The sequence below is a fragment of the Chenopodium quinoa genome, unplaced genomic scaffold, assembly GCF_001683475.1.
Source record: "Chenopodium quinoa cultivar QQ74 unplaced genomic scaffold, ASM168347v1, whole genome shotgun sequence".
Classification (NCBI taxonomy): Eukaryota; Viridiplantae; Streptophyta; class Magnoliopsida; order Caryophyllales; family Amaranthaceae; genus Chenopodium; species Chenopodium quinoa.
Window position 1 is genome coordinate 4,388,155 of NW_018745286.1, and position 10,626 is coordinate 4,398,780.

The window sequence follows — 10,626 nt, forward strand, 5'->3', positions numbered from 1 at the left end:
GCATGTTAGTGTGTACTGTTTACGCTTATGTACTCAACATTGCTGATTGTGTGTTGTATGTTTGTTTGGCCTTATTTTTATCTTGGCCCTACGACGACCCATTTCTAATGTCGAGTAGTGGGGACAAAGTAAAGAGAAGCTTTTCAGGTGTGGAAGCATATTCATGATGGGCATGAGTGAAGAACGAATCATGTTTAGTTTTCATTGAATATGATGTGGTTTTGTTGCTTATTACATATTTTTCTTGTGAGACTAATGCAAAGGTTTTCAAATGTTTATCTTGGTTTTTATTGAGGGCCTACAATGGTTCCAAGTTGTAGGTTAACTTTTGACTTTGGTTGACTTTACTTTCTTTCGGTTTGACTTTTTAAGTTGACTTGTTTTGAATGGTTTTAAAGAGAGTCTTCCGCTGTGTGTCTTTGATAATTGCCTTAGCCGTTTTCACGGTGGCGATAATGTCTAAGAATTTCCTATTTCGTATTTTAAAAGGGTAAAATAGGCATTTTAAAGGGAAGGAATTTCTAGGGTGTTAAATAATCGAACTAAACTGAACTCACCGAGTTTTAATCAACTTGACCCAAAGTCATTCGACTTTATATTAACTCAGTTAATTAAACCCGTTTTGAATTCAATATGAATTTATTCGAATTAAATATGAACTGATCAGAAGTTAACTCAACCCAAACCCAATAGATTTGACTAGCCCCAAACCAAGGCGAGTTAAAAGGTTAACTTTGACCCAAACATATCCGACTCGAATAGATCCAACTGATGAAGGAAATTTTAGGTTGTCGGGTTCTAAAACACCTTTAATCAAACAAAAATTTATAAAACCTAAACCTAACACTAAACTCGAGTCTAGTGGCAAGTCAAGGGTCGATCCACGGAGAACGGCTAATCACTACCAACATTACCAACACGAAACTAGGCCAAAAGGAGGTAAGAAATGACAACTAACACTACAAGGCTATACTAAACTAAGACAAAAGCTAAAACACTAAGGAGTTGGGTAGGTATGAGCTCCACTCAAGCATACATAGGAATAGAATTGGAATAATCACAGACTAAGTATATGCTGAATTAGGATCCTATCCTACCACCTATCGGGGTCAAAAGGTTTCTCCTAACATAGCCTCTATGCTATCACACTGGAACCATATACTAGAAGGTACAATCAAGCACAATCGACAACAATCAATCTAGCTAGGTCCGATATCGCATCATCAAGCATCAATTCACAAACAACGTGCACTTTGCAAGAAAATTGAAGAATATCAAATATACAAAAACTTTAATCATGATCAAACCAAATCCTATAACTAAAACATGCTCAAGCTTCAATTATACCATCCCCAAAAACTTAGCAAAAGAGATTAGTCCATAATCATGGCAATCAACAAGCTAATCAACAAATCAACAAATAAAAGCATGATTAACAAGCAATCAACAAAGCAAAATCAAAATAAAGCAATAAGAATAGAGAAAAGAAGGTAAGAATTTCTCATTGATTGATGTTTGAAGCTTTCAATACAATTGTCACTCTTGCATCTTCAATCTCTCATTGAATAATCCTCACTTTCTCTCTCTAAACTACTCTCATCCTAAGCTAAACCTAGAGAGAGATGCTCTCCTAAACACTAGAAAATAAAATCTGGAAAAAAGGTCTAAAAGATGTCCCGTACATCAAACAAGCCTCGAGTATGTATAAGCCGCAAAAAAATAGGCCAAACAAGGCTCGGGGAGTGCCCACGCACAGGGTTGCGCGCCCGCGTTTTTGTGGGTTTGCGCGGCTTTTGTGCTAGCTGTGCGCCCGTGCTGCCGGGTTGCGCACTAGCCCCTCCGCAAACATTCTGCCTCCGCTTCTGAAATTTACCTTCTGTATGCGCCCACGCACAGGGCTGCGCGCCTGCACACCTCGCTTTCTTCGAATCTTCTCTCGTGCTTCCTTGGATCCTGTTTTGCAACTCTTGACTTCAAAAACCTAAGCACAAACGCCAAGTAAAGCAGTAAGGTAGGGGCAACGGTATGAGCACGCAATAGAGGCAAGCATTCATGCACATACGCGATTTCATCCAAAATAAATTGAGACATGAATGCACGCATTATTTGAACAAAACAACTATAAAACAACCTAAGACAAGTTAAAACAAGGCATAAACACTTTACACTACCCTAAGAGTGACATTTTATGTCACTCATCACCAACTTCATTCGATTATCCTACTTGACACCCCTATTCGCCTATTCCTAAGAGTAAACACAATAAATAAAAAAAAAATCATGTCATAATTTTGAAACAGAAAAAGTGGTTACCTATCATAGCTGCTAAAAAAGGCCACATGGTAGTAGCATCCCCAAAGAAAACAACATGACATAAACAGTAACGCGGAATCAAGTACCCATCCGACTGCATTCAGTACAGCTCATGGAATTTAATCATCCCTCTGTCTCCAAAAAAACCTCGTCTCCTCTTCTCTTGCATTTATTTATTCACAAATCCAATGATATTACTCGCAATAAATGTACTTCACTACTACGTATTAATGAAATCTCTTCACCCAAAATCTACTATTACAAGCTACAATACCGACAACATATACAGTTATATTAGTCCACACACAATTTATAATAATAATCTTATTTACATGTATTTATTTATTTTTATTATTCCGAAGCCGCGCTTCTTTGCTTTATAAAAAGATATCCAAAATTCAAAAGAAAAAAAAAAAGTGATAAAAAAAAGCATAATTTCATTCCACCTTGCTTTATCCATGAATAAACTTGTACATTATATAATTAGATCTGTAACTTAACATACAAGTTCTCTTCTACCTACGTTCATCAATTATCAGACATCCTTTGCCATTTTTACTCACTGAGTCACTGAGAAATGAGTGATCTAAAGAAGAAGGGTGTGTTATTGTTATTTTTAGTGGTGTTATTGACAATTATTGGAAGCAGTTTAGCTGAGAGTCCTTACAGATTTTTTACATGGAATGTTACTTTTAGTGATATTTATCCTCTTGGTGTCAAACAACAGGTACGTCTTTGTTTGTTTGTTTGATGTTATTTAATGAGCTCGTGTTCATCACGGGGGTGTTTTTATTATCTTTGGACGTTTAATTGGGTGTTTTTTGTTATCTTTGGGACGTTTAATTGGGTGTTTTAGATAATCGTATTTCTGGGGTTATTGGAAAATTTCATCTAAGGAAAAATAAATGTAGAATCTTGAATTTTTACGGAGTTTCATTGTGTACACGAGTGCAACTAAGTATACTGAAACTCAATAGGTAGGAGATTAAGTTAGATTCTCTTATTTTATTTTAAAATGTCCGGGAAAAATTGTTACATAGTCGAATATAGTGGTAATAGTTTACAATCAAAATTTTCAATATGCTACATGTTGTTTGTGTAAATTAATGTCGTATCCTTAATTCCGAGGTATTTGAAAAAAAAAAAAAAAAAAAAGGGTGTAATCTAATGGTGCTTTTCTGTGGAGGATAATTTATGATTATTGTTGTTGGTTGTTGATAATATTTTAATGGGTTGGTTTAAATTTGATGAAACAGGGGATTTTAATTAATGGGCAATTTCCAGGACCACCAATTGAGGCAGTCACCAATGACAATTTGATTATTAGTGTATTTAATAGCTTGGATGAACCATTCCTTCTTTCCTGGTAAATTCTTGCTTTTTCATCTTTTAATTTGATCCTGTATTTTGTGATTTGAATTGGAGATCAAGAAATGCTTAACTAATTATTGTACTAATTTATTTTTCGAAATTGGGCATCAATGACTGTCTTAATATGCATAGAAACTCTATAATTGTTTGCGATATGTGGATGCCATCCAGCTTTATTGGTTAAATGACTAAAATCTTGATCGGATCGCGTTTTGAGTGACTGCCCATTGTTGGTCTTTAGAAGAATCAGTTGTTTATGTTAGCAATTGTAGTATCTTCTAGGGATGTTGCAGTATAATGTTGATACAAATCTAATATTGTATTAATTGGTAGATGATTGTGTCTCTTCCTTTTGGTTAAAACCTTTGCCAATTGCCAGTGTTAACCAATTTTATCAAACATTCTAAACATGTTTGGAAATAGTATGGAGTATCTTGCCTTTCACGCGCATATGTTATGTTCAGTCTCTCACAAATAATCGTTCACAATATACAAAAGCGTGTTTAATAAATCAGTATTTAAGAACATGACAAACAGTAAACTAACATCGTGAATTTCTACCCTTACATAGCTCCATCAGATGGTTATCTTTTGTTACGAAGGAATGAACATGCTATTTGCATATGACATCAACTACGATTACGTAGTCTTGATCTGCAAGAACTGATTAAATAATTAGGAAGCTAATACAGATTTTAAGTACAGACAGTTAAAATATATCAATGAGATTAAGGGGGTTTTTCCCCCTAATATCTTCATTTAACTTACCAACACCAATAAGTTTGCTTGTTTTCTGATATAATGTATATTGAATTAATCTCTGATGATTCGGAAAATAGTTCATCTGCTTAGGTTGACTGCTTCACTTTCAATTTAGAGATTAATGATCAAATCCTTTCAACTCTTTCATTATCTTTGTTTAACTATGCAAAACATAAGTATGTCTGTGCTCACCTAGCTCCTGATCACCAAAATGGCCAGACCTGATAATTGTGTGACAAAGCCTACATTTAGACATTGCCACTTTGATTGGGTGGGCGACAGTGACCAACGGAAAACATAATAGAGATGACAGCTTTTTATGGTTGTAGCTTGTAGGTTTGCTGTAATTTAGAAGATGTGAATTGGAATCTGAGATTTTTGAGCTTTCTTTTGAATGTGTAGGAATGGCATACAACAGAGAAGAAACTCGTGGCAGGATGGTGTATATGGAACGAATTGTCCTATTCCTCCTGGGCAAAATTTTACATATGTCCTCCAAGTTAAAGATCAAATCGGTAGTTACTACTACTTCCCGTCCCTTGCTTTCCACAAAGCTGCTGGAGGTTATGGTGGCATCAGAATTGATAGCCGACCCTTGATCCCTGTCCCCTTCCCTCCCCCTGCCGGAGACTTCACTGTTCTTGCTGGGGACTGGTATAAAATGAATCACACAGTAAGTGGATACTTTGAGATGAAGATATGAATTTTACTTGTCAGACTAAATATTTATGTATTGAATCCTTCTCCCACTTTCCTAATATGCAGGATTTAAAAGCGATATTAGATGGTGGACATGATTTGCCTTTCCCTGATGGACTTGTCATAAATGGCCATGGATCAAATGGAAATACTTTTACAGTTGATCAAGGTACTTGATTAGGAGACAAATCAAAAGTTTTAAATTTTATTGCAGGGAAAAGGCTTATAATAAATGGTGGGTGATTGTTTTGGTAACAGGCAAAACATACAGATTCAGGATATCTAATGTTGGGATAGCAACATCGATCAATTTTAGAATCCAAGGACACAAATTGATACTAGTAGAGACAGAGGGAGACCATACTCTTCAGAATACCTATTCGTCCCTTGATGTTCATTTGGGGCAATCATACTCAGTACTCGTTACAATGGATCAACCTCCACAGGATTACTACATTGTTGTCTCAACCCGTTTTACCTCTCAAGTACTTACCACCACCTCCACTCTCCATTATAGTAACTCGGCAGCTGGTGTTACAGGCCCTCCTCCTGGTGGGCCCACCACTGAGATTGATTGGTCTCTTAACCAGGCCAGATCCCTCAGGTAATTAAGTCTGATTCAGTTTCTTTTATTCAAAATATTTTCTTGAATCTTGCCAGAGTTTGTGTTTGGTTTTTATTTATGAATATTATGGTATAATGTTTGATGTAGCGCTTAGCTATTTACACTCATATTTTGTTTTACTTTTCTCTTAAAATGAAATCAGGCAAAATTTGACAGCAAGTGGACCAAGGCCTAATCCTCAAGGTTCTTATCATTATGGGATGATCAATACTACACGTACAATCAGGCTAGCAAATTCAGCTCCAGTGATTGATGGAAAGCAGAGATACGCCGTGAATGGTGTGTCTTTTATCCCAGCAGATACACCGCTTAAACTTGCCGACTTCTTCAAGATTTCAGGTGTTTTTAGCCTTGGAAGCATCTCTGACAGTCCTAGTTCTAATGGCGCCAGTCAGCAGACGTCTGTCATGGCTGCTGACTACCGAGCATTTGTTGAAGTTGTCTTTGAGAACTCTGAAGACACTGTCCAGTCTTGGCATATTGATGGCCACGTTTTCTTCATTGTTGGGTACTAAATTTTATACTACTCCGTAGTTTGTTTTCATTAGCTATATATACGGAAACTCAGTATATGTCAGAGTCTGATTTTATTTGTATGTGAATTTGACCAGAATGGAAGGAGGACAATGGTCGACTGATAGCAGATCGAGTTACAATCTAAGAGATGGTATTTCGAGATGCAGTGTGCAGGTAAGTTTTACCCAAGAGACAATTTATGAACAACTATTTCTAGGCATCTTAAACAATAAATGTATACACCTAAACTAATTTGCTATCTTGTGTATGATAACAGGTATACCCAAATTCATGGACTGCAGTTTATATGCCACTGGACAACGTCGGAATGTGGAATATTAGATCTGAAAATTGGGCACGCCAGTATTTGGGACAGCAGTTCTATCTTCGGGTGTATTCACCTGCTAATTCTTGGAGAGATGAATATCCGATTCCAAGCAATGCACTTCTCTGTGGCCAAGCTGTAGGACACAAAAAACCTTGATTCCCAAATGCTGCCATAATATCTTCCACGTCACATCGAATTGCTTATGGACATGAAATCAAAGCTAGAAGAAATATATTCAAAACACCAGGCTGACTTGCTTATATCAGAGGCTTTGGCAGTTTAAATTAGCATTGTATTACAGTCTATTGAATTTTACAACCTTTGTCCGTATTTAGTTGTCACATTATAAATTTTTATTACACAGTGACAATTATTTTTGAACAAAGGGAGTAAGTAAATCAGCTGGAGTGACTATCACTATTTTGATTACATTTTTCTTATTATTTTATTTTTATTTTTATTATTGCTGTGTAATGAATTATGTAGAAAGACTGAAAGACTCAGTATAGTGATTGCAAAACTTAACAGACATGCTAAGTTGAATTATCAATTACGAAACTTCCAATCTTCAGAGAATTATTAAATATCAAACTCAAGAATATTGTGAACAGTAAAACAAGTAAATTTATTGTGAACACTAAAACAAGTAAATTTGGTGTTGTACTTATAACCCATTAGATTAGGTTCCGTGCCATGCACGGTAATTTTCACTAATTTATGAAGTATTAGTTTAACTCTATAATTAATTTTAATAATTATCAAATTACTCCGTACAAGATATGATAAATAAAAAAATTCGTAAAGTACAAAATAAAAATAAAATTATATCATTCTAAAGAAAATAGAAGGAGTATTACATGGCGACTAATAAAATAATCATGGATTATGTCACAAAATTACATAAAGGAACAAAAATATTATTGCATAGTATTTAATAAACGAATAATATTTTGTTGAATGTGTATGAATAGAATATATTTACCAATTAGTTGGGAAATATTACCAATTAGGACTGCATATAAGCATTTAATATGCTTCCGTTTTTAGTATTAAGTTGGAAATTTATCGACAGTTCACAAGTAAATCGGTGTAATAAATGTTGACTTAATGTCTATTCTTTCCACTTTTAGCTTCTTATATGCAATCCTAATGACATCATATAGCTTTTTCCTAGTATTAAATATACTCTAAGAAGCTTTGGCAAAAAAAAAAAAAAAAAAAATTGGCGCGAATTTTTTTTAAGAAGGAGATGACATATGTCATTTTTGGTTTCACCTTTATTATAATATATAATAATATATAGTTATAGTTATAGATTTATGTGTTAAAGTCAATTTGATGCAATATAACGTAAATATTTTTTTTATTTCCTACTATAAATTAAATCCATGTGATTGTAATATATCAGAAAAATTGCAAATAATATTAATATTAGTAATAAGAATCTTGAATTTCTATTACTCTGTATAATATATAAACTAAATATATGAGTATAATTTTATTGTCTAAAATAAGTTGTCAATCAAAAAGATATAAAATCGAAAAATAAAGTTAGCATTTTTTATTTTTATTTTTTTGGAAAATTTTTTTGGAGGGAAAAAACCACACCAGGAAGTGACATGTGTCATTCCTGGTGTCTATTTTAGTATTAAGGGCGAATTAGGAAGTTTAATGAATAATGTTAAAAAAATGAGGGCATAATGGTATTTACATACTATCCAAAAATAGAAACAGGAATAACATTTTAGATCTCCAAAATAGGAAAACAGGAACTGTAATATGGGATAGAGGGAGTAAAAGATATGATAAAAAAAATTCGTAAATTACAAAATAAAAATAAAATTATATCATTATAAGGAAAATAGTGGGAGTATTACATGCACGACTAATAAAATAATCATGGAGTACGTCACAAAATTACATGAAGGAACAAAAATATTATTGCATAGTATTTAATAGGAAAAATTGTCAAAAATAATCCCAACATTACCGTATTCGCTTTAAATAAGCCCAACTATTGATTATTTCAAAATAATCCGAACTTTGCTATGTCTTCGCTTTAAACTGGCCCATATAACTGGTAACCGGCTAAAATTGTCAACTTAATCATTTGTTGACTTTGTTGACTTATGAAAGGAAGTTTCCTCCCAAAAAAATGAATTGCTTCATTAATCACCCCAACCACTTCTGTCAACATCATCTCCTACCCCTTCTCTGTCTTTCTCTCCAACCATTACTCTTCTTTACTCTCTTTAGGCGGTGTAGGTAGAGTGACGCCATTAATCCTTCTCTTTCTCTAACGTCAACACACAATTTCTTTTCCAAATTGGAAAAAAATGAGGCTTTAACTTGACAAATTTGGAGCTTGTACGGGAATGGCGAGAAGGAAGAAAAGCGGCACAAGTAACCCTAATTTCCCTTTAATTCGTTTGTTTAAGTGTGAAATGTACAGCTTAATTGGATTGTGATTTGGTTTACACTATATACAAGTATAAAATTTGCAATTTTGAATCATATTTGTACTGTTGTTGTATGTTGTTGCGAGTGTGTGTTGTTGATTAATGTGGGTAAAGCTTTTTGATGTTGAATTAGATTCGATTTACACTATATACAAGTATAAAATTTGCAATTTTGAATCATATTTGTACTGTTGTTGTATGTTGTTGTGAGTGTGTGTTGTTGATTAATGTGGGTAAAGCTTTTGATGTTGAATTAGGGTAATTGTGTTGTTTGATTGTGTTGCTGTTGTGTTTGTTGGGTGTTGTTTGAATTTATGTTTGATTTGTTGTTTAAGGTGTAATGAGAAAGGCTTTTGGCATCGTTACCCTGAAGTTTTGGCATGGGGGTGTTTTTAAGTTTGTTGGTAATGGTGAGATGGTTTACCAGGGTGGTAAAGGTGCGACTAAACAAGTAGATCCTGATCTCCTTTGTTACTTTGATTTACTAGAAATGGGGAAGGAATGTGGGGAGGTTAAAGTAGTTGAAGGTTTGTATTACTTGATTCCAGGACTGAGTTTGTCAAATGGACTAAGGAGGATAGTTAATGATAGTGATGTTGTGGAGTTAGGTGGGTATGCAGATAAATTTAGGACGGTGGAGGTGTATGTTTTTCATGGGGTAGAGTCACTTGAACTTGAGCCCACTGAACTTCCTGAATAACCAACCCACATTTTCAACCTTTAGAAAAGGACTTAAATCCAAAATCTCAAACTTTAATACCATAGAAGCTAGTTCCAAAAAGGGCCCCACCAAAGCTTTTGTTGACCCCAGTTAGGAGTAGTCCTAGAAAACACACTCTAGCAAAAAAAAAAAAAAGGATTCTTCTTGTCACCTACCATTATCTGAGAATGCATTTGACACATCACATGCAAAGTAAACAAAAACAAAAATCCTCCACCTCAGCTCAAGTCATTATAACTCCAAGCTCATTGACTAAGCCACATCCACTCATACAAACCACCAACATTAATTATATAGTTGATAACCCTAAATCTGTTGCTACTTTTTCAAAGGCAGCCACACAAGAAAACCCAATTCCCTCTATTTTTGAAAACATTGTTGATCTTGTGGATACATTTGAGTGGTATGATAATAGGCCTGACTCTCCTGTCCCTTTGAATGATCTGTTAGAGGGGTATAGTGATGACAGTGATGAGTCAGACCCAACTTATACCCAGAAACTGATAAGTGTAAAGGAGTAGTAGTGCTGGGTCAGGTCTTTGGAGAAGTGTATACTGATGTGGAATCAGATGAAGATGAGATCTATGGGAAGGAGCATTGTGATGTTGGTGTAGGTGGTGAAGATCTAGACTTGGAGCTGCTAGATATTCAGTTGGAGGAACAAGAGCATGAGGCCATATTTAATGAGGAATTACAGTTTGAATCTGAGACAAGTGATGATGAGTGTGTTACAACTAGGGAAAGAGTGAAGGTTTGTAACAAAAAATTGATCCATTTAGCCTAACAATTACAAAGGGAGGAATTTGAGGGGAAACTTCAGTCTTAGGAGAAA

At 34.7% G+C, this 10,626-nt stretch overlaps 1 protein-coding gene across 1 annotated transcript; it reads left to right on the forward strand.

The window, feature by feature from the left end:
- Window positions 1-2,095: 2,095 nt before the first annotated feature.
- On the forward strand, window positions 2,096-7,167 carry LOC110711869 (L-ascorbate oxidase homolog). Its single transcript, XM_021890313.1, has 8 exons — window positions 2,096-3,040; window positions 3,570-3,679; window positions 4,849-5,119; window positions 5,212-5,314; window positions 5,404-5,749; window positions 5,913-6,278; window positions 6,382-6,460; window positions 6,564-7,167. Exons 1-8 carry the CDS (start codon window positions 2,891-2,893, stop codon window positions 6,768-6,770), a joined length of 1,632 nt encoding a protein of 543 aa, XP_021746005.1. The 5' UTR covers window positions 2,096-2,890; the 3' UTR covers window positions 6,771-7,167.
- The last annotated feature ends 3,459 nt before the right edge of the window (window positions 7,168-10,626 follow it).